The 27851-nt window shown below is 42.7% G+C and overlaps 6 protein-coding genes across 7 annotated transcripts; 3 read left to right on the forward strand and 3 right to left on the reverse strand.

The window, feature by feature from the left end:
- The first annotated feature begins 407 nt into the window (after nucleotides 1-407).
- On the forward strand, nucleotides 408-5543 carry LOC117840043 (folate transporter 1, chloroplastic). The gene is made up of 12 exons (XM_034720494.2): nucleotides 408-685; nucleotides 776-855; nucleotides 1439-1515; nucleotides 1751-1844; nucleotides 2097-2190; nucleotides 2879-2952; nucleotides 3631-3741; nucleotides 4080-4151; nucleotides 4247-4267; nucleotides 4364-4431; nucleotides 4983-5114; nucleotides 5220-5543. Coding segments are annotated over exons 1-12 (954 nt in total). The 5' UTR covers nucleotides 408-555; the 3' UTR covers nucleotides 5221-5543.
- A 1694-nt stretch (nucleotides 5544-7237) lies between these two features.
- LOC117840044 (uncharacterized) lies at nucleotides 7238-7940 on the reverse strand. Its single transcript, XM_034720496.2, has 2 exons — nucleotides 7817-7940; nucleotides 7238-7693 (listed from the first exon to the last, which is right to left on the reverse strand). The coding sequence occupies exons 1-2, from the start codon at nucleotides 7869-7871 to the stop codon at nucleotides 7479-7481; spliced, it is 270 nt and encodes an 89-aa protein (XP_034576387.1). The 5' UTR covers nucleotides 7872-7940; the 3' UTR covers nucleotides 7238-7478.
- A 3157-nt stretch (nucleotides 7941-11097) lies between these two features.
- Nucleotides 11098-11886, reverse strand: LOC140221301 (uncharacterized). Its single transcript, XM_072290733.1, has 2 exons — nucleotides 11682-11886; nucleotides 11098-11593 (listed from the first exon to the last, which is right to left on the reverse strand). The coding sequence occupies exons 1-2, from the start codon at nucleotides 11725-11727 to the stop codon at nucleotides 11382-11384; spliced, it is 258 nt and encodes an 85-aa protein (XP_072146834.1). The 5' UTR covers nucleotides 11728-11886; the 3' UTR covers nucleotides 11098-11381.
- Nucleotides 11887-15890: 4004 nt separating this feature from the next.
- LOC117839450 (uncharacterized) lies at nucleotides 15891-16584 on the reverse strand. Of its 2 annotated transcripts, XM_072290794.1 has the most exons (3): nucleotides 16535-16553; nucleotides 16373-16455; nucleotides 15891-16218 (listed from the first exon to the last, which is right to left on the reverse strand). In XM_072290794.1, exons 2-3 carry the CDS (start codon nucleotides 16419-16421, stop codon nucleotides 16007-16009), a joined length of 261 nt encoding a protein of 86 aa, XP_072146895.1. In that variant the 5' UTR covers nucleotides 16422-16455; nucleotides 16535-16553; the 3' UTR covers nucleotides 15891-16006. The 2 variants fall into 2 exon arrangements, with proteins under 2 accessions (XP_072146895.1, XP_034575679.1); XM_034719788.2 differs by having other exon boundaries at nucleotides 16373-16584.
- Nucleotides 16585-16973: 389 nt separating this feature from the next.
- LOC117835970 (uncharacterized) lies at nucleotides 16974-21315 on the forward strand. Its single transcript, XM_034715309.2, has 17 exons — nucleotides 16974-17202; nucleotides 17286-17430; nucleotides 17900-17950; nucleotides 18038-18213; nucleotides 18315-18392; nucleotides 18488-18599; nucleotides 18739-18823; nucleotides 18896-18947; nucleotides 19030-19091; nucleotides 19180-19295; nucleotides 19411-19532; nucleotides 19755-19817; nucleotides 19906-19963; nucleotides 20231-20304; nucleotides 20419-20467; nucleotides 20600-20679; nucleotides 20924-21315. The coding sequence occupies exons 2-17, from the start codon at nucleotides 17310-17312 to the stop codon at nucleotides 20984-20986; spliced, it is 1362 nt and encodes a 453-aa protein (XP_034571200.1). The 5' UTR covers nucleotides 16974-17202; nucleotides 17286-17309; the 3' UTR covers nucleotides 20987-21315.
- Nucleotides 21316-22362: 1047 nt separating this feature from the next.
- Nucleotides 22363-26457, forward strand: LOC117841070 (endoplasmic reticulum oxidoreductin-1). Its single transcript, XM_034721640.2, has 10 exons — nucleotides 22363-22654; nucleotides 22762-22893; nucleotides 23743-23998; nucleotides 24095-24205; nucleotides 24679-24797; nucleotides 24888-24992; nucleotides 25115-25317; nucleotides 25403-25526; nucleotides 25881-26045; nucleotides 26135-26457. The coding sequence occupies exons 1-10, from the start codon at nucleotides 22466-22468 to the stop codon at nucleotides 26144-26146; spliced, it is 1416 nt and encodes a 471-aa protein (XP_034577531.1). The 5' UTR covers nucleotides 22363-22465; the 3' UTR covers nucleotides 26147-26457.
- The last annotated feature ends 1394 nt before the right edge of the window (nucleotides 26458-27851 follow it).

A 27851-nucleotide genomic window follows, 5' to 3' on the forward strand; every position in this document is an offset into this window, starting at 1 on the left:
GACTATGAGATCTCATTGATTTAATTCGCAAGCAAACAAATTCTAGAATTACCAAGACCATTCCGTTAAATTCTCCTCAAAATATGTAAATTATTTGTTTTTACGTGCTAAATAGAATATAGAGTTGACAACACTGCTAAAAGATGTATCGCTTTTGGCCGCTGGCGAAATGCCGGCTGCTCAGGAAGAAAAAGAACACCACTGCATGTGTTCGAAAATGGGCTTAAAGCGGGCGTTGGCAGCGGTCCGGTCCGACCTAGCCAGCATTGCCAACCCAATTCAAAACACCTTCTCAGCCCATAATACCTCCCGCGGAACAGGCTGAGAAAGTGAGAATTGTCCGGCACATCCAAACAGCCCAAAGAGCCCGGGGAGAGAAAAAAAAACGGTGACGTTGTCAGCGGCTCAGCGCACGCTCTGCTGTTCGCCCACGCACGCGGAGGCGGCCGCGGCGGCATCGACTTCCTGAACAATCCTGGCGGCGGCCGCGTCTCCCCTCCCGGGTCAAAGCCACGAAGCGAGAGGCGCAAGTGAAGAGGCCACCTCTCGCCAGAGATGCCGCTGGGTACCTCGCTGGCGGCGGCGGAGGCGTGGACGTGGGAGAACGCCGCGGCTGGAGCGGCCGCCGGGTTCACCACCGTCGCGGCCCTCCACCCGCTCGACGTCGTCCGCACCCGCTTTCAAGGTAACCCCTCCCCTCAGGCTATAGACTCTAGGGCTTCGGAGACGCGGATCGACGACCGGTAAACGTGTTCTCTCTCGTATCGTTGTGCAGTGAGCGGCGGGAGGGGTTGGTCCGAGGTGCCGCCGTACAGGAACACCGGGAACGCCCTGTACACAATCGCACGATCTGAGGTATCAAGTCCTACCACATTTTTTTTGGACGGATCAATGGATGCGTGAGATTTGTTAGTGCCCCTCGTAGTTTCCAGTTTTGCCTGACAGAAATGTTTGGTTTATTTATTTATGTGATGCTTCCCAAAAAGTTGGAATAGCACTGGCCTCCTGTACAGAGGTGAAATTGCTTAAACTAGTTGCTTCTTAGTTGACAATTTCACTCAAATTTGATTGAAAGACGAGTTGTAATTTGTCAGACATGTGCTTATTTATGCAGGTAGCTCTGCATGTGAGCAAATGCAATAATGCGAGTTGTTATGTTTTAGATAATATATTAGGCAGGTTTACCAACAACTGTGTACACTAAATATGAAATGCAACCTACTTCATGTAATTAGCTTGTCTATTGTACACATGAGAAATCACCCGCAAAAATAGGAGTTTGGTTCTTAGAAACTCAGCTTTTCGTATATCCATTGATTGTGTCCCTTGATGATGTTGAAATGTTTGTTGTAAGATCTGATGTCCAAAGAAATTTGGTTGTTCAAAACTTCTGATTTATTCACTATAAGCTATTTCTGGTTTAATTGGCTGCTTGTAGGGTCTGAGGGGACTTTATGCAGGCTTTTATCCTGCAGTTCTTGGATCAACTGTTTCTTGGGGGCTATATTTCTTTTTGTAAGTTATACTATTTCCTTTTCTTTGAACAATTGTGGTGTGTTCAATGCGTGTTTTCTCTAAACTAAAGTATGCTTAGGTAAATATCTAATTTCAGGATTTATTTCACTTCCTATTTGAAAGTTCGAAGTTGCAGGTTACCAAATTGGAATGCTAAGTTTGTAGCAATCTGAATGCTTCTTCCAAATATGTTTATTTGCATTTCAAATGACATCAATTGCACTTTTGTAAACAGCTACAACAGAGCTAAACAAAGGTACTTGGAGAGGAAGGATGGCCAGCTTCACCCAGTCGAACATCTCATTTCAGCTGCAGAAGCAGGTGCTTTGGTTCGTACATTGACTTTACCTTTTCTAAGAAGATCGATTTATCCTTTTTTAAAATTATATGTTCAATCTAAGATTCAAATGTTACTATTAAATTGTCAAAATGTAACTGGGCCTTTTATAATATTCATTACCTTAATGGTTTTTCTGACTACTAACATTTCTAGTGTTATTTATTCACCTGTCCTATGTTTCATCATCTAAAAGTGCCATTTATTCATGACACTAGTTTTATTGTTATTATACACTATACAGGTGTCCTTGTTTACAAATCCCATATGGCTGGTGAAAACAAGACTGCAACTACAGACACCTAAACATCACGCTTCAGGATATTCTGGGTTTTCTGGTAATATGCACTTCCTTTAACTCATTAAGTACTTATGTTTATGCTGTGTAAGTGCTTAATTGTTTTATATGTGTTTAAGCCTAGTATAGAAATTTGCAAAAGCACATTATACTGGTGTAACTTTGTACTCAACAAGTGAGTAGCATGTTCTCATTTTCAGATGTGCCAGATTCTAGAAGCTAGGCCTATTTACATGGGTTTAAATAAACGAAAGGGCTGTTCTAATTCAGTGAAATATCCATCTGAAGTATAATCCATGTGTTGGGGGGTTGATTGGAATTGCAGCGTAGGGTTTATCGTGGGGGTTATGCTTGACGTTGGTGATTTGAGTAGGCCTCCTTATACAGAAGTATTCTCCTAACAATTTTCATTTATGTAATCAATCTAAATAATAACCTGATAGATAAGGTAAAATAATTCATAGCCTAGGGAAACAACTAAATATTAAGGTAAAATAAATATCCTTATATGTAAGATTCTTCCTTCCTAAGTCCTGTCTTGCCCACTGCTGCTGTATCGCTGGGACTATTAATGCTACACTAATGCATTCTAACTGCCATTGCATATCAGCTGCGGCAACGCAATAGATGCATCTTCCTATTAAATATTTTTGCTCTTACTTATTGTTCATACTTCCTTTTGTCTATATTTGATTTTATACATTGGTAACTTTTTTGTGTAAAGCCAGATGCTTTGAGAACTATTCTAAAAGAGGAGGGATTTCTTGCACTTTATAGAGGAATTGGTCCAGGGCTTTTGCTGGTATGTAATTCTAGTTTATCTGCTGCTAGCTGAGTTTACGCTGCATTTCTTTGTAAAACAACAACTATTATCATAATTTCTAGGTACTGGAGTGCTGTAGCATTTTACGTTCTTGAAATTTCTATTCTTTCAAGCATTTCTTAGCTGTGTGCTCCAAGGGTATGAAATTATGTTTCCAAGAGTTAGCACTTAATTCACAATTATCACTTGAATCTTGAGATTTTAGGCTCAAAGTTTTTTTAGTGATCTGTCAAATTTATGGCTGTGTGCTCGAGATAAGATCCTCCTATGAATCCTCAACTGGATGGTCAGTGTTTGTAACTTCGTATTATTGTACCATGAATAACTGTTTGTTTCCCTCATTACTGTCCTGTTTTGAAACATGACCTTGTTATGAAGTATGGAGACCATCCTTAGTTCTGGTTATGGAAATCGAATAAGTTGATATAAATGTTATCTCCTTTGTTCGGTATGACCATTGTTGTCAGATTTCTACTTCTAATCCCTCTATTGGCGCTTTAGGAATTCGTTCTGTAAAGTTTTAGTTTTTCTGTGACAGTACACATATGTCAAAGAATCTTTAGAATGCTTACTTGTTCCTTTTCTGTTTTATGGACATGGATTGCCAATAAACCTAATCAATGTCATGATGTTTCTTTATTCTGTCATGCATGAAAGGTCACCCATGGTGCGATACAGTTTACGGCCTATGAGGAACTACGCAAAGCTATGATATATATCAAAAGTACACAAACAAGGACAGACAATAGAGGAGGCGAGGAATCATTGGTATTAACCGATCTCTAGTTTAACATGGTTCAATACTTCAATAAACTTCAGTTTCAATGGATAAGTAAATCTGTCCTTTAATATTTTTTTTGTTTAAACTAGGATGTCGATGCTATTTATGCCATTCTTTCCATGCCATTTTCACTCATTTAGACATATCAAGCAATTTATTAGCTACCATATTTATCTGTGAAGATTAAAAATTCCATATATAGATTTTACACTGTATCTTACTGTACAATTTCTTTTTTAACATTTGATTGCTAGACATTTATGTCCCTACATAAATACTTCAGGATTTTGCTAGCCTGATATGCCTTTATCTTCACTCTTAACAGAATTCTATTGACTTCGCGGCAGTTGGAGCTGGTTCAAAATTAGCTGCTATATTACTTACCTATCCTTATCAGGTAAATTTTGTGACTCATACTTATCCTCATTAATCCCATAAGTTAATCCGCCCTCTTACAGTCTTACTGATAAATAAGGCTTTCCTAAATTTCAGGTCATCCGAGCCCGCTTGCAGGTATCAGATTTGAAAGTTTTCATTGGCATACCTTTTTTATTTCTTTCCTGACTTTTCAACAAATATAACTCTGAATTTCTGATGTGTTATTTCCAGCAACGGCCTGGCAGTGATGGTACTCCGAAGTACTCGAATAGCTGGCATGTTGTGAAGGAAACTGCAAAGTAACACCTCCTTCTATTATTGTTGTTGAATCTAAAATTACAGAATGCTCAGAACAATATTACCATATGTCCATATCACAGTCTAATCCTGAACATGGATCAGACTTTTCATGCCTTATGCAGTATGCCTTTTATTGTGTTGGAACTTGATGCGTTTACTCTGTAGTAGATGTGCTTGCTGGAGTTCCCGCCTACATATTACCGTCTGATTGGAAATAGAAGCTGTTTTAGACTTGTCACTCTTCAGTAATTACCATATTGAAAAACATGAATCATATTTAGGGAAGAGTATAGACAAGTCTAAAGTGGCTGTAAAGAGCAACAGGGAATTACACTGTTCATAGTTTGTCCACGTCTGCACCTAATACTTGAATCTTGAATGTCCCTGTTTATTAGTTACGCAGAGTATGCCATTTTTGGACAGAGTGCCTTTAGTTTCTGAATCTAACCTTATTCTTGGATGGTTCTGTAATTCTTCTGAATAAAAACCTATGTCCTAATTAAGGGATTGGTGTTCTGATTTGCTCTCTGGATAATTATCCCTGTCACAGGTATGAAGGTGTCCGTGGATTTTACAGGGGCATCACATCCAACCTACTGAAAAACCTTCCAGCGGCTTCGCTCACGTTTGTGGTGTATGAAAATGTAATCAGACTATTCAAAGCAGCCAAGGAGAAGACATAGTGAGTAGTGATTCACTGAATGCAAGAGAAACATAGAAAAGAAGAAAATAATACTGAGCTTGTTCTAACACTTTTATGGCGATACCCCCATTGTTTCCCCTTCAGGGCTGACTCTGTGTCTCATTCATTTAGCTCTCAAAGTCTCAGATGACAAATGTGCAGCAGTAGAGGTGGTGGGCTTGTGGCTAACATGATCAATGGAGAATTTTGTTTCAAGGAACTTGCATTTTGTAGAGGAAAATAACTTTTTTTTTGTTTACGCTGCTAATATCCGGTTCCACAGTTTGGACCCCTGTTGGTGCGCACCTGGGCGTCATAAGCTCTGACGCTGCTTGTGTGCGTGCGAAAGGTACCACTGCTATAAACTGACGCTGTCTCATGCCTTTGGTAATGTATTGCCATAATATAGAATTAATGTACTTCGCCTCAGATTATCTGTAATTTTTATTTGAACAGTCCAGAGTTGTATTTTCCTTTGCTCTGCGCCTCTGCCTGCTTACTGTAAATTCCTCCGTGCAGTGAAAATTTTGGCACCTTTCCCCAGTGATACATTTATTCTTGCAAAAGTCTCCCTATACAGTACAACTGAAAATGTTCTTCATGTCCTTATAGTAAAGAGAGAGAGAGAGAGAGAGAGCTCTTCATGCAGTACGGGCTAGACAGCAAGAATCTATCTCATTTTTCGACTTGGATTTCATGATCAGGCTCTCCATGGGCATTTCTCCACTGACCGCTCCCCCGTCGCTCAGGTAGATGGTGCAGCCTCTCTTCTTGGCGAGGCAGCAGTTGCACGCAGGCGGCAGCTTCTCGGGATCCTTGGGCGGGCACGTCATGTACGTTCCGTTCAGGCAGTACATGGCGCAAACCCTCCCCGGCTTAGCCTCCGCGCTCTGGATGGAGCAGCCGATCACCATGAGACCTGCATTATTCAGGAAAGAATGCCATTCATGACGGAGAGCGACGAACGAGATGAGTTGGGATGAAGAAGAAGCCAGCTACACACAGCAGGAAAGTCACTGGAAGAGCAAGCTTTGATGGTGGGCATGTTCTGTTGCTTCTGTTCACGTCTAGTCTCTCCGCCAGAGTATACGTTTATAGGCAGCTTTGGTCAAGATCCAGAGTTTTTGTCCTCGCAAAAAAAAAAGGAAAATGGAAACTGTAGCTGTGATATTTGTGTCACCAAAATCTAGCTTTGACTTTACCTTGCGTGTATCCGTGTGTCCTTGCTGACTTCTCCTTTTGACTTTGTTGGTCAGCACTAAACAGTGATCCACCGTTCAAGAATCAAGAGTGCTCTCTGAATCCAAGATGGTCAAGTCAAAAATCACCACTCTTGTTTGTTTCTTGGAGTAGTACGTTCTGTTCACCGATATGCCGGACCCATGGCGTGCAACAGACTCTAAATAAATAAAATGGCTACATGCACAAGGAGACCGTACAAATTATGCACTAATTTCTTGTAGCATGCTTAGGAAAGAAGGTCCGGCGATCTGTACGTAGCATATATAGTGCTCTTGCACATGCTTGTCTCTAAGCGTTCATCTCGCTTCGATCGCACAGAGATGGTAACTCTAAAAAGTTTATGCGGCCTTATGTATTTTTTACAGGAAAATAATCGACAAATTCAAGGCAGTTTTTTTATGTATATCACCATTCAGAAACATAGAAAAACGGGAATTATACACGGTATTCCATTCCAGAAAAAAGCAGCGCAATGCCATTATACGGTACCTTTGCTCAGATCGAGCGAGTCAAGAAACACAAGTGACGACGGATCTGTCAAGTAACATACCTGACGCGTCACTGTGTTCTTGCAAGTTAGGTTGAGAACAACTATAAAAAGTTAATGTGACCAAACCACAACTATATGACTAGAGATAACGACGTATCACCAGTACATTCTTTCCTGAGAATCTATGAGCTAGGCCAATATGGTAAAAACACCCAATAAATCACTAATTATGCTTTAGCAACGTGACTCATCCTCTATGCCTTAAGCCTCACATGCTCCATAGCTTAGTTGTCATAAAATTTGCTCGAAGAATGGAGCATTTTAACCACACAAGTTCAGAACACTGACAGTGAACACCGCACACACCACAAGAGGCCAAGGGCCATGCATATTCTAAGCAAGATGCGTCTGTTCTTGTTCAACTTTTCGCTGAAATGCAACGACTCCGACGTACGTAGATACAAGACACGCAGATCGACAGCCAGCAGGCGCAGAGGGGCCGCAGCCTCGTTTCAGTACATCTTATTGGACAGCAAGTCAGCAACTTATTCTAGCCAGACACTCTAAGCATGAAACTTATTACATGGAGGCATGCGCATGCATGGCGAGCGCATAGCTCGGCTGCATAGCTATCATTCCTCCTTGCCGCAATCTTGGGTGGAGCCGGACTGGAGGTGGAGCTTGCAGTTCTTGCCGTTCCTGGGCGCGCAGTCGCAGATGCAGCCCTCCAGCTTCTGGTAAGGGTAGTTGTCGCAAGTGATGTACCCGCCCTGGATGCACCGGACCAGCGAGCAGTCCACCCTGCTCTTCCTGGCCGCAGCAACCTGCTCGCCGAACACGACGAGCCCTGAAGAAGAAGAAGAATCGATTGAGATTCACACGAGTCAGAACTCAGAACACCACTTCGTTATGGTTATGGACGATCACTTTGCAGGACTGGGGGTCGATCGATGCGAGCGTGCGTGCGTACCGGAGAGGAGGAGGACGAAGGCGAGCGAGAGCTTCATGGAGACAGCTGCAGCCATGTCGATCGGTTCGGTTGGCAGGAGCACGGTGCACGGCCCGGGCGTGTACGCGAGTGCATATATATACGAAAAGGAGATGCAGATCACGAGCTGCCACTCATCATCGTCGTCGTCGTCGGCCGCCGTGCTGTGGCTTCGGCGAAACTGTCCGGATACGCCGCTTCCTCTGACCCGCCGTACGCGCCGCACCGGCCCACGAGGGTCTGACGCGAGCTCGCGCGTCGGGATAGGCGAAGCCAGCGGTGGCCGTGTGCCATTTCCTGCCTGACTAGTGATTGGCGCGCGCGCGCGCGTAGAATTGCACGATTTTGTACCATGTCTTATACAAAATAGTAAAAGTGGATACGATTTTATACCATATTTTATACAAATAGAAAATTGAATACGAGACAACAAGAACATCTTAGTGTTACTAATTGGAGGCTCCTTTTGAAGCCTCCAGGTGAAGCCACCTAGGATTCCTAGGTGGACACTCTAGAAAAAGAGAGAAATCCTAGAAATTCTCACAAAAAAACAAAACATCCGACCATTGATCTATAGATTCAAATCATCATAGCCATTAAATCTATTATGTTTTCTAAAAAATTACCCACCTATGCCATTATGAAAATAACCTAAAGTAGCCCCCTAAATCTATATATAAATTACCTACCTCTGCCATTATATAAAATAAACTAAAATAACCCCCTAATCTTCATCAAAATTACTCACTTATGCCATTATAAACAATATTTAAAATAACCCCCTAATTTGCAACCAAATTGCCCACCGCTATTACTTAAAAACTTAAAGTAACCTGTTAAATTTGCATCTATATTACCCACACATGCCATCATTAAAAATAACATGATAACCCTACGTTTGAATCAAATAACCTTAATTAAAATATACAACAATATATGATTCTAAATCGTCTATATCTTGCACTATTGGTATATGATATAATAATTAAGGTCTATACACATGATGTGTCACCATTTATAAAGATATAGAGGAAGTGATGAGAATATAGATTTCTATGTTAAAATTGTATCACAAACTTAGGGTTCATTAAACAAATTCAAACGCATACCTGCGATGCAAAGTGAAAAGTTAAAGATTATAAATGTGGATGAAAATATTATAGAGTAATTACTAACTAAAATCTATGACAATTAGATGAAGATAATAAGTATATATCTATTGTGTTTGAATATTTAACAAACGAGAGGTAGCTTATGGTAATATTTTTGAGCAATGTAGTCCCATTTTTTTTCATTGGAGACTCCACATTAGTTCCCATGAGACAAGCTAGAAAAAAAGAGACAAATTCTCATAAAAATCAAAAATATCAAACACCAATCCTATAAACTCTAATAATCATAGCCATTAATCTATTATATTTTCTAAAAAGTTACCCACCACTGTCATTGTGAAAATATTCAAAAATGAGCTCTAAACAAATTACCGAGCTCAGCTATTATAAAAAATAATCTAAAGTAATCCCATAATCTTCATCGAATTTACTAATACATATCATTATAAAGTATAACTTAAAAAGTCATTCTAAAATTTTATCTATATTACCCACGTAAGTTGTTATTAAAAATAACCTAAAATAAACATCTAAATCTTAATCTAATTATCTTCATGTGCATCATGGATAAATGTCAAAAATAAACTAATATATGATTCTAAATTACCTATTTATGTTATTATTAATATAAAAATACTAAGTTAAAGTATATACACATGATGAGTGTCACCATTTAGACCATTTATGCATGTACGTCAGGAATCGATGAAAAATATTGATTTGTATGCTAAACATAATGTATGGAGGATTGGAGGTGCGATACAAAATGGAAAAAGTATGAATATGGATGAAAAAGTGCATAGAGTAATTATTAATTAAAAATCAATCACAACTGGACAAAGATAGGTACATATCTATATAAGTATTATGTTGACATATTGAAAAAAATAAGAGAGTAGTAGGTAATCAATTTTGATTATTAGCTAGGAGTTTAATTTCTAAATAATTTTCAAATACAATAGCTTCTAAAAATATTAGCCCGTGCGGGAGCACGGGTTGATGGACTAGTATAATTTAATATTGCAACAACATTTTGGCAAACTATATCCCGAGAATATGGTGGCATAGCCACGAAAAAGTATTGTGCCATTGTCACAAAAAGAATTTAAGCTTCAATTGAACAAAACAAATTCACAAGAGTCAATTTCACTTGGCATACAAACCAAGTACATTTTTTTACGTACTAAGTAGACGAAGAAGTCAGCACTTGCAAGTTTGAGACTGTTGAGATAATAGCGTAAATTTATAAAAACTGACACGTACGATAATTATCCAACAGAGGGATAATTATAAACTCAAGCTAACCTATCAGGCTCGGTTGAGTAGCAATCAGAGGACGAATAAGAGACAATAATCTGCACTGTTTTACCAAACCTAATATTTTCAGAACAGAGGACGGACAAGAGGCAACAGCCTTTCTCTGCTTTACAAAACCTAAAATTTTCAGAACAAGAATTCAGAAATCATATAATAAATAGTAATATTTAATTGTTTGCAACGCAATGAAAGATGAGGGGAAAAGCTGATACCTAATTTTTGACATGGGATGAGAAGTACAAAGATACATCTAATTGGCCACGCTCTGGTTGGCGTTGCTATGTCGCAGTAGTTCATATTGAAGAAAAAACTGTAGTCAACCTGCGGCGAAGTAGAAAAGAATGAGTCTGCTTTCTGCAATCACTTTGCATGAGAAAATAGGAATGGTACTAATCAACTAAAGGTATAATGTTTAACACACTGATCAATACTACAAATTGGTTGAAGTCTAGCCGCCTCCCTCCCCCGTGACGCACCGGCTCTCCACGCCTCTCCTTTGTCGCCTCCGTGGCTTCGTACCTTCGGCCACGCATCCCCCATGCCTCACCTGGCCGCCTGTGCCACCCGTAACCACGCCGTTCTTTTGGTGTTGTCAGGCTTGGCGTCAGCATGCGGTGCATTCTGAAGTTCCGGTCAGCGGGAGCGGATCTAACAGAGATCGGATAGCTTTTAACATAAGCCACTGCTTCGCTGCAAATCAGTATAGAACAGCTAGACCACACTTGGATTGGTCAAGTCCTCGAGTTCACACCGAATCTAGTGAAACATAGTATGGAGTATTAGTAACGGTCTGGCCAGTGGCCTGGATTACAAATCTGAGACTGAACCCCGATCGCGCGCCGATCAAACTTCTGCAGACCAAAACTTTATATCACGCGTGACATCATTCACATCCCAGGACTGAGATCTTGCGTCGATGCAACTAAAAAAAACTAAGAGGTACAGAAGAAAAAAAGAGAAACTACGACAAAGCCAGCTCAAGGAACGGAAATAGTCAAGCGAGGCATAGCATACTGCTACTTCATTATTCAGCAACATTATTCCATCACCGTTCCTACCAGACACCCCCAAAAATCCACAGGATATGGGCTGCTCTCCTGGCCGTCCAGGGCGTATAGCTACGCCCCATGCGCCGGGCAGTCGAAGGTGTCGCCGCTGCTCAGGAGGTGGAGCTTGCAGTTCTTGCCGTTCTTGGGCGCGCACTGGCAGTCGCAGATGTCCAGCTCCTGGGAGGGGTAGTTGTCGCAGGTGATGTACCCGCCCTGGAAGCACTGCACCCCGCACGCCGCCCCCGTCTTCTTCCCATCGGCCTCGCCGAACACGACGAGCCCTGCAGAGTGCACAAGCATATGATGCATTAGATGGGCAACACGGTTACAAATCATGCACAGGATCGGAGATGCCGGCCGGCGGCGTACCGGAAAGGAGGAGGATGAAAGCAAAGGAGAGCTTCATGGAGGCCATCTTCTTCAGTTGGCTTAGCTCGCGGTGTGTGCTGCCACAGCACCCTGACAGAGATCGACGGCTCTGTACAGTGGAAGCTGGAAGCTACAGTAGCACAATGCGATCGCAACGCGGCCGGGGACTTCATTAAAGTAGCATATCCTGCCATTGTTTCCGCTGCAGACACATGGATCATTCAGAGTTTTCAGGCTGGTCAAGTCGTGGATTCCACACTAGATATCGAGAGAATCAGAGAAAGGTATGCTGTTAGAGGCGTTGACTTCTTTGCATGCACGATTGGTTTGTAATGATGCTGTTTTTTTAATGAGAAGTTTTGGAATGATGTTTTACCGTCTTCTCTTATCAGCTTAACCTTTTATAGGTAAATTAACATGAAAGCTAAGATGAAACGTGAACCAATGCCCCGAGCACATTTGACTATTATTTGTAGTAGATCACGAGAAGACAACAACCTCTTCGTGCCTCATTGCTTGTCCAACAAGATGAAGGAATTCAAATTAATACGACCGTGGTATAAGAATTCAATGCAATGGCTGAAAATACATGTTTAATCAGAAGCTCTTGCTTGATTAGAGCCTTATCCATTGAGCCATGATACATAAAAAGCTTAATGACATGTCGTCTAATTCAATTTTACAAATTCTTGCTTGATTTGGTTGTTGGCTACCAAAAATTTCTAAAAGCCAAAAGGGAGGCGAAGTGGGCGGCATCCTAGCCATGTACTTACAAATTTGCTTGGAATCCAATCCAATATAGTTGTTTGTTTATTCATTCCATGGTGATAAATAGCGATGGAAATTTATTAGATGGGGTGGGAGGTGTGGGGCTTGCCCCCTGCATATAGTGTTAGAGAATGCTGATTTTAGGAAAAGCTCTGGATTTGTATCTTTTCCTTCTAGCTTCTCTTTCATGAATGGAGTGATTTTTAGGGTTTATTTCTTAAAATTTTCATTCTTCTAATCCAACTCTAGTTCGATATTTAGGCTGCATTGGGGTGTGATCAGAACCTAGGTCATGCAGAGAATTTTAAAGTATGGTATTCACGTTCGAGAAAAAAATCGGAACTTTATCCCAAGTTCAGATCGAAATTTGCATCATTTCAAGGGGAAAAAATTGTTAGATCTTATCCAACAAGATCGAAAGGAATTTTGGACATTCGAGTTTATCTTCAGCAAAATGTAAACTGTTGTAAAAGAAATCGAACTGAGGAGTAACTAGCAGATCAATTATTACATCGCAGAACATAATTTATCATAGGTGAATGCACAAAACCGGGGGAAATGCATATATAAGGAAATATGAACCCGCTTATTATCAGCAGGCCAACCAAACTGGTGCTTGAGTTCACACTGAATGAATTTTGGTGAACAACGTGTCACTGTTTTGGCTCATTGGAGCAAATGCAGGGTTCAGAAATGCGGCAAAGTTTCGTCGATATTTACCAAAAGTGCATGCAAAATAAGACCGAGCAAAAATAGCTTTGCCGAAGAAGCTCTGAATTTCCCTCTGTCCGGTGCCGATGGACGAAGCCGGAACCTAAAAATGCGGCTCCACCCAATCCGCGAGGATAAAGTTCCAAGCTTGACCCTATCGTAGGGAGGTGGGGGTGGAGAGGAGAGGCGGCCGGCGATGGCGGGGAGGAGCTGGAGGGCGACGAGGCATAGGTGACGGCGGCGGCATGGCCCTGGAGGGCGACGGCGGCAGGAGCAGAGGCGGAGCTGGAGGTCGATGGGCCACGGGTGAATGGATAAGAAAGAGAGAGGAAGGGAAGGGAAGGGGAAAGAATAGGAAGAGAAGAGAAAAGGAGAAAGGAAAAAAAGAAAAAAAAGAAAAGGAAGAGAAGGGGAAATAAAGAGAGGAGTAAAAATAGGAAGAAAAGAGAAAATTGAAAAATAAAAATAAAAAGAATAAGAGCATTATAGATATTTCATCGTTTTTATCCGTGTTACACAACTACGAGAAGCTATTTTGCCAAACGGTTTTCCATCCAGACAAGTTGAAGCTAAAAAAAAGCTGCTTCATCGAAGAAGCCACAGCCGCAGCCGTTTCAGCCACAACCGCAGTCTTGCCAAATGAGCCCTAAATAATTCCGCTATAAAAAATATTTCAATCATGGTAGTTATTTATATATATATATATATATATATATATATATATATTATTTTAGAAGTCAGTTAACCAGCCATCAACTTGTAGTTCAGTGAAATCGACCAAAACAAGCACGAGCATCTGGAGAGCATGGCATCACAAATTCACAACTGACCCTGAAGAGAAGCAGACGATACATTTTCCAACGACATCAAGCCATACATACACACTGATCAGTTACCGAGCAGGTAATGATCCATTATCCAGCAACATTATTATTTGATCGGTTGAACTAATAACTCACGATCTCACAAAGACATTACACCAACGGCCACAACGGGCATGAAACTGCATGCCTTATTTTATCGGATCACCCCTTCACTCAGAGGCCTAGTGCTTTGGGCAGTCGAACGTCCCACCGGTGCTGAGGAAGTGGAGCCTGCAGTTCTTGCCGTCCTTGGGCGCGCACTGGCAGTCGCACCCGCCCAGCTGCTTCGACGGGTAGTTGCCGCAGGTGATGTAGGAGCCCTGGATGCACCGAACCGGGCACGCCGCCTCCGCGCTGCCCATCTCGCCCAGCACCAAGAGCCCTGCAGCGTAGTGATCGATTAGCCGAGCAAGAACCAAGAACCTTATGGTTGCTCGATTCCGTGCTTGATTTGCAGCTAGCCAGCTTACCGGAGAGGAGGAGGATGAAGGCGAAGGAGACCTTCATGGAGGCCATGGCCGCATCCGGTTGGAGCTCTTCTCTGCTCGAGCTCGCGACGCCTGGCGGCCATGGAAGCTTGATCCGGGCCTGTGCCTGCTCTTGCGAACTGGAGAGTAGGAAACTGGCCCCATTCGGCTGGGAAATCACACTGTTTTCAGAACTTGATCAGGGCTGAACCTGGGAAATTGTGCTCATCGTGAGCTCAGGAGGCAGATCTCGAGTCTGTCTGTCTGTCTGCTTAATTTCCTTGTTTTGCTGTCTGTTCATGCTGAAGAGAAGAGAAGTTCGTGTAGAAAAACATAACAATGTTGCCTTGATGTCAGATACATCTTGTGCTTCTCATCAGCAGGCAGGGGAAGGTGAGGCTGACAAAATGGTACACTCCATATACACAGAAGCAGAGATCCAAGGTATGAATATCAGCAGGTTTCCACTGTAGTTTACCATTGTTTTGGCTGGAGCCTATCTTGCATGAATCCCATGGTGTTCCAAGGACTCAACCACATGTATTTTCTTTTTATTCAAAAGGCAATCAAAGAAATAAGTACGCTCGTACTGACAATAGGCCCCAAGCTGTGCAATTTTGTTTACCGGCAAGGTTACAGAGTTGTATACAAGAGGCCGGTGAGGAGTCATTTTGAATGATCTTTATCAAACTTCATTCCTGATTATCAGTTACCAGTTTGAAGCGCTTGCACAGTGGGTATCCATGCAAAATTGCTGGCGGCGGACGGTCAGATCATATCTCTGAAGGATCTGCCACTATGTTACTGCCTGGTTTGCTGGCCTAGCTAGGTGAAGAACGTGATCGATCAAACGCCCAATCACACGCATGCATGATGATGCACCTGAATCAAGAGCGCATCAAGATTTCCAGACATCACGATGCTTGTTCAGCCACGGTAACTGGTGACTGGCCTTGCTTTCTGATGGTTTAACAGCATTGTTTATAAACGTATGCAGATCCGGGGAACGTAGCGAGTCTTCCCGTGCCTCACATAGGGATGGAATTCAACGCATTGCGAGCTAGTAACAAACTACTCCCCATCAAGCTGAGGTGAAAAAAAGATGCAGAGAATACCAGGTTGTTACAGCTCCATTTCAAGACTAGGTGAAAGGCATGAGAACGGTTGCCACGCAAAGCAAAATCTAGCAACCTGGAGACTACTCACTACTGTATGCAACCGCAAAAAGGCTAGCGTGTTGGGTGAGGGTTGCCCCCCACCTGTATGTTATGCTCCCCATCATCAATTTTTGATACGGAACTAATCCTAACAATGACACCACTACAGCGTCAGACTCGGAGGAGATAAGCGCATGGCTGTCATGGAGTACTTCACTATCATCAATTTTTTACCAAACATACTTCACCAACAACAAGCGACAATATTATTCAGATGATCACGATGCCTTGTACAAACCAGCGAAACCACGAGCAGCAAGGGTGAGCTTGTATCACCCCTGCGAGGCTCCAGCCAAAGCCTACGCCTGCGCTGGGCATTTGAACGTGTCGCCGGTGACCAGGTGGTGGAGCACGCAGTTGATTCCGTCCTTGGGCGCGCACTCGCAGTCGCAGCCGTCCAGCTTCTGGTAGGGGTAGTTGTCGCAGGTGATGTACCCGCCCTGGATGCACACCACCGGGCACGGCTCCGCCGCCGCCGCGACCCCTCCGATCTCGCCGAACACGACAAGCCCTGCCAGAAATGAAGCTCAATCAAGAATGATGCATTATCCCAAGAGCAACGAGCCATAGATTTGTAAGGGATGCAAAGAAAGAAAAATCTCGGAAACTCGGACGGATCCATGTCTGATAGATTAGGTTGGCTAACAAATGTGACATGAGCATACCGGAGAGGAGGAGGATGCAGGTGAGGGAGAGCAGCTTCATGGATGCCATTTTCTCAACCCTTCAGTTTGATTTGTCGTGCTGTCTGTATATCCATGGATTATATTGGGAAGATGGCAGTGCGAGATTGTCAGCAGGCCAGAAACAGACAGGTCATGACTTACGATGGATGAGTAGGTGTCTAGGTGAAGCTTGCACGGCTCTCCAGATTACACACGGCGGCTTCCAGGCCGATTAATCCATGCCCATTTCAAAGAAAAGTCAGATGATGACCAAATTTGGGAATACAGCATCTTTTGCTATAGATGTCAAAATAGACGTGGACTGCACTAAGATAAGCATATCCTGTCACTGCTTCCACGGCAAGTCGATAGACCGTTTCACAGAGAGAGTCCCAGTTCCAGGGCTGGTCAAATCACGTATTTCACGCTGAGGTGTTGATGGGCTGGACCGAGAATGCATGAAAACATTGCTTTAGTTAGAAAACAGGACGAAGACAACAAGGCCCAAATCCTAAGCGAGGCCCAGAACCAGAGCGCCGCTTTTTGGCGGGAGTGGCGCCCTCCTTCCCGCCATTCCCCCGCCTCTTTTCCCCTTCTGCTGTTCTGCATCCTTGACTCAACTCGAGGAACGAACGCCGTGCCGCTAGCGCCGTCCCGCCGCCCGCCCGCACCGCGCCACAGCCCCGCGCCACCCACCAGCACCTCGCCTCGTTCTCTCCCCTCGGTCTCGTGCGCCGTCCCTTCCTTTCGCCGCCTCGTGGATCCGAAGCCGCCGGCGCCTGGAACACGAACTCCACGTGTCCACCCCGCCTCCAACCCTGTCAGCTGAGGTCCTTCGGTTTTCCTGACATTTCCGTCCGCAAATCCAGTCCATGCTTCTTTTTATCTAACCTGAATTTCTCTGTTTTGTTAGGCACGGGCAGTTTTTGATCTGAGGATGGGAAGGGACGATGAGCCGGTTGACCCAATGGAGATTGACGGCCAGCAGAAGCTACAGGTAGAAGCCTCCACTGCCGTGCCGGAGGGGTTCAACGCCGACTACCTCCGAGTCTACTACGGTAAAGCGATTCGTTCCCTTTTAAAGCGTGGAATGGGGAAGTTAAGCTGAAACAGGATCCGTACCTCCTATATGTCCATAACCATGTGTTTTCTTTTGTTGTTGTCAATTCTGCACAAGGTTGTGATCTTGCATCTCACTGTAGAGGATCTGTGTTTCTTTTAATGAATTCGTGGTTTTTTTTCCTGTTGTCTGTGATTGAGGCGTCTGACAGATGTGGAAGCAATGTCCAATAGTTGCTTGCTACAAGAGTTGTTCTTTAACTCCTTCCACTTTCTTGCAATTGTTTCCATACCCATTTTCTTCAGACCTAGCACATTTTGTAATTCATCTTGTGTAATTAGACATGCTCTTTACCTGATTGAGGCTTTGCATTTAGAAACCTACTCAACTATGTAAGGAGACTAGTTAGTCTTTGATTTTTTGCTATTGCTTGTGCTAACTGCTAACAACCAGTGATAGGATTGCAGGAAAGCTGTTCCCATACGGTGATTTCTTTAAATGGCTTTGCTATGGAAATGGTTTGTGCTCACATCCTGGTTCTTTGGTTAGGGTTAGGCTTACTCTCTGTCTATGTCTTGATTAACCCAAATTTTGTTTCTCTATAGATGGAAAGCACCCCGGATGTGACCAGTCATATGTTGGACGTCGAGAGTTTTCATTTACACTAGAGAATGACATCTACCTGCGGTTCCAGTCCTTTGATAGTGCTTCTGAATTGGAGAGTTCTATCAAGGAGAAGTGCCCTTTCAAGATTGATATTGGACCTGTCTACAGCGTAGATGTATGATGCAACATCACTGAACATATCATTTTTTCCTTCATTCTAATTTCCTACCTTGCCCTCTGTTTGCTACTTCCTGATGAATTGTGGTTTTTGTGTAGCCTGCAAAGCATCATGCTTATGCCCAATCTGGCAATAATGTCTTTGTACCCGTGGAAAGGGAACTAATTTTTGACATTGTAAGAATCTTGCATTTCTTTTCTTTCCCTTTTCACTATATCTGTGCACGCTTTCTTGTGCAACTGCAAGCTGTCAACATTTTTATTCATCCCAGGATATATCTGATTATGATGATGTTCGCTACTGCTGCTCTGGAGCTGATGTCTGCTTGGACTGCTGGCCCTTAATGACCATTGCTATCAAAATTCTGGATACTTCGCTTAGAGGCATGTCATTTTATCATGCAATGAGTCATAACATGAACTACCCACTTTTGCAGATTTATCTGCACGAAGTTCATATTTGCAGTTGGTTTACTTCTACTGTAGTATGCATTTGTTTACTAACTGTAATTGTTATTTGCAGATGATTTTGGTTTCAATCACATATTGTGGGTATACAGTGGCCGTCGTGGTGTCCATTGCTGGGTCTGTGATAGCAGAGCAAGAAAGTATGTTCGAATTAACTTCTATCTGTTTCTTATGTCTAATGATCCTAAAATACACCTGTGCTCTCCTGTTAGGCTCAGCAATGAACAAAGGGCTGCGATTGCTGACTACTTTCGAGTCTACAAGGTGATGCTTCATCATTCATGACTTTAGATGCCATTTGTTGTCCCCCTATGGAACTCTATTTAACTCTATGAATCTATCTCAGGGTGGTGAAAACGCACTGAAGAAAGTATCCTTGGCTGGACCTGTCCTCCATCCTTTCCTTGCGTATGTCTTAATTGTCTCGTCAATTTGTTTGTTCTACCAACACAAATAGAAGAGCTAAGTTGATTATTATGTAATTATGTGCCTGCAGACGGTCGTACATGGATGTTCTTGAAAGCTTCTTTGAAGATAAGTTGCTACTTAGCCAACAACTCTTTGCGTCAGAGGATAGATGTCAGAAGATACTTGATCTCATCCCTGATGAAAGTAAGAAAAGGCGCCATAAGAAATGAACATTTCTGTCTGATATAGATGAAATCTACCATTCCTTTGCATGGCATAAATATGTTCACCATCATTCTGAAGTGGATTTCATTTCTAGATGTTGCTAGTGAGCTCCATGACAAGTGGCAGGGAAATAGACCATCATCTATTTCAAAGGAAGATGTCAATGCAGCCAGATGGAAGCAATTGAAGACGACCTTACAGTCAGGAAAGCACAAGGTTCATGTTTAATCTCGTGCAATCCTAATTTTCTTTTCTGTGTTCAATCCCCTGCAGTCCTATTCACTTTTGTTTGGACATTTGTCTGTTTATCAATCACTATTTATTTCTTTTTATTTCATCAGATTGTGTAATATTCCAATTTCTCAATTACAGTTGCATCTGCTGATTCATGCTATTATGTTCAATAATATTACTAATTGTTATATGCTTCATGCTCAGGGGCTTCGGAGATGTGTGGAAGAGATTGTCTTCTCATACACATATCCTAGACTTGACATGGAGGTAAGGAAATTCATCAGTTGTATGTGTTTGCAGTAATATAACTATCGAAGGTTGTTCTCACTCCTAATCAACTTTATACATATGCCAGGTATCAAAGCACATGAATCATTTACTAAAAGCTCCCTTTTGTATACACCCAAAGACAGGTAAAAAGTCATAATGCATTCAATTCCTGTTTTAGTTTGTAATGTGGTAATAAGGTGGCATCTTTTATCTCAAGAGAAGGTGGTTATACATACATGTCCATTTGAAACCTCTAGACTGCAGAACAAATGGGGCATTTAACTGAACTATTCTAAGAAACAAATTTAGTTTATTTTGATGAGTCAACTGAACTATTCTAAGAACTGCTGGAAATTTTTGTCACACAATGCACCTTATTGCTGATAAATGATTGTTGTTTCTTTTTCTAGGTCGTGTTTGTGTTCCAATTGATCCCAATAATTGCGAGGATTTTGATCCTACAGCTGTTCCTACTCTATCACAGGTATGGTCCATAACTCCATATGCCTAGCATGAATTAAGACTGTGCCCTAACATTTCATATTCTTCTTCCGAGCATCATGGTACAATGCTGATCTGTGAAAGCTTACTTATACAGCTTTTAGGAGAGCTCAATGCTGCTAGTTTTCAGACAGATTCTGAAAATAGTAAGTGATTATGTATGCACCTTCCGTGATTTGTATTAAAGTCTATTATTTGTAATTGCAAAAAAGAGCACCGTAGTACCATGCAACCTTGCCTAATACACCCTCTTTGCATAATCCTTGTATGAGTTACAGATTGGGAAAGAACGTCCCTTGAGAAATCCATCAGGTTTTTCAGAACTTCGTTTCTGCAACCGCTGCTGAAAGCGTGCAAGGTACGAGTGGCAGTTCATTCATATGCAAGTATGTGGATAATTGAAACCCTGCAAAAGATCTTTGGCGGTAATATCTTAGGCAAATATAACATAACTTCTCCTCAAAAGTTAAAGCTATGCTCGAAACCATTTGATCTTGAGCTTGAACATATTCTTACTAAGAAATTAACACTTTGCTATATCGGTATCCAGGAAATTTACAAAGCCACGAGTCTGAATTTTATCTGGCCACGAAATTTTGCAGGAGGAACTGGAAAGCGCATACAATGCAAAGCTCCAGCAGTCCACGAATTCCTTGAATTGGTAAAATCTACATGTGCAGGCACCACACCTCGGTAGGCCGGTAGCCCATATTTCCACCTGTGCGACCTCAATCAGCACCCACCAAGAGTATTTCAACTGAACACGAAGCTCTTTGCATGGATGAATGCGCGATTATCCATGATGCTGCCAGTTGGTGTTGTGCGTCCCGAAATTGTACCATGTCAGTTCCAAGCTATAGCCATCGAGTGCGATCAGAGTTTCCTTGTACTTGTGCAGGATTTGCTGGTCGACGGTGCCAAAGCTATACCCTGTAACTTGGGCTACATATATGTTGAGCAATTAAAAAAAGAGAGAGAATGTTTTGGGTATTAAGTTGCTGATACATTGTACTCTTTAGCAGCCAGCAAAATAGACTTCGTATAATGCGTACAATGCTGAACTTGCCCGCTGTACAGAAGAAGACTCCCGACTCCTGATATCTTGCTTCTTCTAGATGCTATGAATGGTCGCGTAGCCCGCGAAAAAAATCCCACCGTCAGTGCTCCGTGCGACGTACGCATAGGCAAAGCACTTGACGTGGAAGGGTAGTGGGTCAACGCCAATAGTCAAAGCTGCGGCCCACGGGTCCAGTGCCACGTCAAATGGGACGTCCCCACCTGTCCGATCAGCTGTAGGCTGACGCTGGCCGTCGGATCCCTGTCCGTGCTTCGGGAAATGGCGGTTTCCAGCATGTCCCGCACATGTTCCCACGCTTAATCCCGTCGCGAAGGGCTACGTGCACACGGCGGCTGGGGAAAAGGATACACAAGGAAGGCCCGGCCGACATAGCGATGCACTGATGCTTTGCAAAAGAAAACATATTATATTTGACTTCTCTCTTACTTTTAAAGTATAGTTCGTTTTAGTTAGATTTTTTTAGCTTTGAGTATGACTTTGAAAGAATATATTAACATATAGAGTGAACATAATTGGTCAAAGTTAGTAACATTAGACGTAGGTTAAATCGAAAATGAGCTATGACTGAACAAGAGTACTTTTTATCTCTACCTATATAGTAGAACTAATTTAATTGATATTGGTGAACAATGTGCACATAGAAAATGTTGTGCTGCGAGCTAAAATTTATAACTGCAAGTATGTTCTAATAAGATGTTTAGGCACATAAGAAGATAAGGAAATGCAAACACCAGTGCTGAGTCGAGGACTCGAATCTTAGTGGATAGGTTCCCCACCTTACCAGCTGAGCTACGCTCAGTTCGCCACAACGACACATCTAGTGCACCTAGCAATTGCTCCCCAAATAACAGGTGCTAATCCGTGAGACCCACCTCGCAGGCACACGCGGATTCCCCTAATCCACCCCTGTATAATGTCCCCACCAATGTCCCACTACCCGTTAAATTCCAACTCCCCTGCCCGTCCCCACACCAGACCGCCATTGCTCCGACTCGAACACGGGGCGGAAATTCCTTCCGAGTCCTCTCAGATCTCGCTTCTGGAAGCTTCCCCGCCGGCGCGGCTGATGACTACGAAGCCCGCCCCCGCGGCGAACGGCGCCGCGGCCGGCGCCGACGAGGCCACGCGCCGACGGGGCGGCCGGTTGTGGTATGCGGCCGCGGGTGCCCTCCTCGTGGCGCTTCTCGCCGTGGCCGTGAGCTCCCGCAGCTTCCCGGGCATCCCCTCCTCATCGCAAGGAGGATGCGGCTGCCCTGTAAGAATTTATCTGTTGATTTGTGGGATTTGGTTGGCTTGTTTTGGGGGGTTTGGATTTGGTTGATGTGGTCCTGACTTCTGAGGTGGTGGTGTGGTTCGTTTCAGGCTGCGAGGAAGTACACGGGGATGGTGGAGGACTGCTGCTGCGAATATGAGACAGTGGACTCCATCAACGAGGAGGTCCTGCATCCGATCCTGCAGGAACTCGTCAAGTTGCCCTTCTTCAGGTACTTCAAGGTGAGGATTTGTGGATTTGTTTTTCTCAATGTCTTCGTCAGTGATTTTGGCACAATAGTGGAGATGTGTGTTGTGATGTTCAAATGGGGAGCTAGAGGTGTTAGAATCTTGATTCATGCTTGCTTCATTGGAGAATTGGGTGCCTGGCTGCGTGATCCCTTGTCAGATTATTATGTTTAGTTACTTCAGTGTGGCTTATAAATAGGCTTGCCTTTTAATTAGTAATGATTCTGATCGATAATAAATCATCTGTGGTGGATATGGGATCAAAGAGGTATTCGCTTGATCAGGATGTGAAGATTGGCATACTTTATTTAGGGAATTTGATGCAAACAGTGCACATTCTAATCTCGAGGATCATCTAATGGTACTTGTTAGCTATCCTAGTTGGACGCTTGGTTCCAGTATCTCGTTAAGTTTTGCCATTCTATTCGTATATTCCTTTCTCAATAGCTGTAGTAGGAAATTTGTAGCAGAGAATAGTATCGATCTTTGTTGTTAGTGTTGCTGTAAACCTTTGTTTATTGGAATAGTGGAATTAATTAGTGTGGCTACTATTTTGTACAATTGTACTTTCATCTCATATGTTCTAAGATTACTTTCAGCATTTCACTCAAATACATTGAGTAATGGAAATGAAAATCTATTTGATGATATGGTTTCAGAATTATGAACCCCTTTAATTTTCTCTTCGAAATTTTGCATAATGGACTACAGTTTGAATTTGTAAGTCTGCCTACTATATATGTAAACTATATGTGATTCCACCAACATTCTCACACTGTCAAAAAAAAATGAAACAATGGTTCATCTGTTCTAAATAATGTTTTCTTCCTTGTCTTTTGTAAGGTTAAATTGTGGTGTGACTGCCCTTTTTGGCCTGATGATGGAATGTGCCAGCTTAGAGATTGTACTGTCTGTGAATGCCCAGATAATGAGTTCCCTGAACCATTCAAGAAGCCTTACAGTGGACTTTCTCCAGATAATATGATATGTCAAGAAGGAAAACCACAGGCTGCTGTTGATAAAACCCTGGACAGCAAGGTTTTCAAAGGATGGGTCGAAACTGACAATCCATGGACATCTGATGACGAGACTGATTTTAGTAATTTATTTTTGTCTTGATCTGCTATATTCCACTCTCTTTGTTTTTTCTTTAATAACATCCATAACGGTTATCAAACTTCTGTACCCATTTCAGATGAGATGACTTATGTGAATCTTCAACTGAATCCGGAACGTTACACTGGCTATACTGGTGATTCAGCTAGAAGGATATGGGACTCTATTTACAAAGAAAACTGTCCAAAATGTATGCATATGTGCTCCTAGATTAGTTTTCATATGCTCGTTCTGCTTAATCATATTGATTTGATCAACTATGTCAAGTGCTGATTAATAATTTGCATCTGAGCTGCTTGTTTTATTTCATGCCAATTCCATTTTTTTAATGGCTTGCAGTTAATTGTTTTTTTTATACTCTGTGCCTGTGTTTATACATACCGTGTCATGAGTTCACAGAATTTTAAATGAATCGGTAATGTGCTTATTGATCGAATCCTTTTTTTAGAGATACATATCAATTGTAGCGAGCTTATCTTTTAAAAAATCCAAGATGTGTGGCTTATATCAGCCCATCTGTTCTTTGTTAGTGCCGTGTAGTGCTATAGTTGCATGCCTGTGCCATCAGATGTCCTACATGATAGAGAATCATTTTCTGCACTTCAGTCCTGCATCAATAAAATTATTGACACAAGTTTTTTGAATTGCCTTTTTTTTCTTCAGATCCCTCAGAAGAACTGTGCCATGAGAAGAAGGCATTGTACAAGCTTATTTCAGGGTTGCACTCCTCAATTTCAGTGCATATTGCTTACGATTATCTTGTTGATGAATCTACTAACTCGGTGTGTGCCAAAAATTGTGCGTGTCAGTTTGTTATTTATTGGACCAAATTTCATAATTGTTTTGACCACTTTTGATGTAAATGATCACAGTGGGGACAAAATCTTCCTTTGCTATATGACCGTGTCCTGAAGTACCCAGAGCGTGTCCAAAATCTGTACTTCACCTACCTGTTTGTTCTTCGAGCGGTGACAAAGGTTCCTTTTCTTCCTTATTTAATATTAATATTGGTTTATACATTACCGTGAAAGACCGAACTGTCAGATTTTTTTTGTTTGCAAGTTTGTAGCATATAATGATTTTTTTTTGTATCTCTCAGGCAGCAGATTATCTTGAGCAGGCTGAGTACAATACTGGCAATCCTGAAGACGACTTGAAAACACAATCTCTTGTGAAGCAATTGCTTTACCATCCCAAATTAAGATCTGCATGTCCAAAACCTTTTGATGAAGCAAAACTCTGGCAAGGCGAGAATGGTCCTGAGCTAAAGCAAGAGATTCAGAAGCAATTTAGAAACATTAGGTTTGTGACATATTTCCACTCTTTTCAGTTCATAACATGCATATGTGCCACTCGATTCCTTACTACTGCAACATTTCTTTATTAGTGCAATTATGGACTGTGTTGGCTGCGAGAAATGCCGACTCTGGGGAAAGCTCCAAGTTCTTGGTCTCGGAACTGCACTGAAAATTCTCTTCTCCGTTGATGGAGACAACCATTTGAATCAGCCAGTATGTGATTCATTTCCTGTCTCAAACACTCATTACCACTTCTGCAGCATGATGTTATGAGATATAGATGCTGTACATTTGTTGGTCTTTGCCCAAATAACTGTTCATTTTGAAATACTGTCATCATGTTAAAGTTAAAAGTTCCTAGCACTTCATCGTCTTGGTTGCTTACATTTCCTAGAAATGTGGACTGTGTTAAAAAAAAAAGGAATGCACTGTTGAGTTCTATGCTAAATTACTACTAAAGCTGACTGATGCACCATGAATTCTTCTTGAATTATACCTTTTGAATTCATTTTGTATGTTTACAGTGGTTATTTGTTTAACAATACTTCCTTTTTGGCGATTACTCAGTTGCAGCTGCAGAGAAATGAGGTCATTGCATTGTTCAATCTTCTGAATAGGCTGTCAGAATCTGTGAAGTTTGTACATGAAAAAGGATCATCAATTGAAGAAGTGATTAAGGAGCAGAGGCCTCCAACTGTTCAAAAGGGTGCTTCCAAGCAGAATCTTAAACTGGTATTGTTTATTTTCCCCATCAATATTACATTATCATTATTTTTTACATTCAACCCATGCTAATTTGCATCATTTTGATTCTCCTGCAGGACTTCCTCTGAGATGTTGTAATTTGTAGTTACATGCACATGCCGGCCATGTATCGAAAGATTAACATGTACATGTTGGAAGCAGTTTCCTATATGGTTCTGTCGCAGCTCTATAGAAGAGAATGAGAGATACAGACCCTTGGGACTCGGGAGCTAAATACAATGACGGAGTTAACCCAGTTTTTCTCTTCCATTTTGGTGGGCTCCGGCCCTTCAAATTTTCCATGTATAGTTTATACCTCATTTGGTTGTAAGGATCTCACCGACTTTGCATTTGCCATGATCAAGAGAGGATAATTAACATACATTTTTCACTTCTCTTATATGGATGTGATCATAGATTCGCAAACGAGCAAAAACTTTTCGTTGATGATGTATGATCCTTAGGAATGCTGTATCCCCTTCCCCTGACTGACTTTTGTGAGAGGTATTGGCAAGTGATGGCCACAGGTGTATTCAGAGATGGCGTGGTTTTATGAATTGGCACAGTACAGAACCGAGAGAAGCTCAATTAGCTGGAGATCGAGGTAGCTAAACTCTTTTCTGGTGCAATATCGAGGTAGCAAATATTCAGCTGTCCAGATGGTCGATTAAATCTTGTGTGCAGAACTGTAAATCATAGCAAATCATATGCCGGAGATGAACATGATCATATGCTAGTTGAGGTGCTTGTAAGTGCAGGCGTTGATGCCCCCAGCCCCACCACCGGCAGCACAGTAGATTCCTTCTGAGTTGATGAAGCATGGCGATGGACCTGGACATGTCGGCTGTGTCGCAGGTGAAGCTAGTGGGTTACACAGTAGTCAGTCATGGCTCAGAAGGCATCCTTGTATATGGCTACTTTTGCACAGATATGACTGCCACTTTTGCACAGATATATGTCACATCTAGCTGGGGCAGAAATAAAATCACCGGTGCAATAGCAAAAGCCTGTTCTGAAAAATCGCTTCGTATATGTGTGCATTAAAAAGAAGTGGCTGCTGCGCTACACTGGTATGGCAGAACAGTAGCAGTTCCGGAAGTCGCAGAACCAGCAGGCTAGGCAGCAGGCCAGACCAGGAGCCGGACGACGGCAGAGCGTCGCCGGTGCACCGCGGGAGACCAGCCGGACGGTCGCCGACACCGGCGGGGCGACGCCGCGCACCCAGCAGCCGGTCAATGGGACAATGGCACGGCCCCCTCCCCACCGGAGCTCGTGTCGCCGTGTCAGCGTTGCGGGTGCGCCCGCACGGCGCCCTGTGAGGCTGCGACCCCCTGACGACGGCCCAGCGCCTGTCCAGCGCGCTCACGGGCGGCCAGCCTCAGTCAGTGCTTCACGTAGTACGTGCAAGAGGCCCGGTGGTGCATTGATCGGCTGCAGGTTACAGTCATACAAAACAGCGGCATTGGCAGCACAACGCAGTGCTGCTGGCCGTCCGTGTTTACAGAAAAACAAAGTAACAGTCACTTGAAACACAGGTTTTTTTCTACATGAATTTCACGAATATTATATTCGCAAGAAAGAATCCTACAAAGTTCCTGCTCCGAACGAATAGTCATCTCAGCACTCAAAATTGTCACGGGCTCGGCGCCAGAATGCCCCCAAAAGAGAACACAGGGAAGCCGGGGGTGCCATACCATACCATGCGTCCATGCCATAGCGGCTGGCTGAGCTCCGAACTGTGCACACCGCTTGGCTCGCTTGGCATGGCAGGTAGGTGTTGATGCATGGAGCTGT

The sequence above is a fragment of the Setaria viridis genome, chromosome 9 (genome assembly GCF_005286985.2).
Source record: "Setaria viridis chromosome 9, Setaria_viridis_v4.0, whole genome shotgun sequence".
NCBI lineage: Eukaryota > Viridiplantae > Streptophyta > Magnoliopsida > Poales > Poaceae > Setaria > Setaria viridis.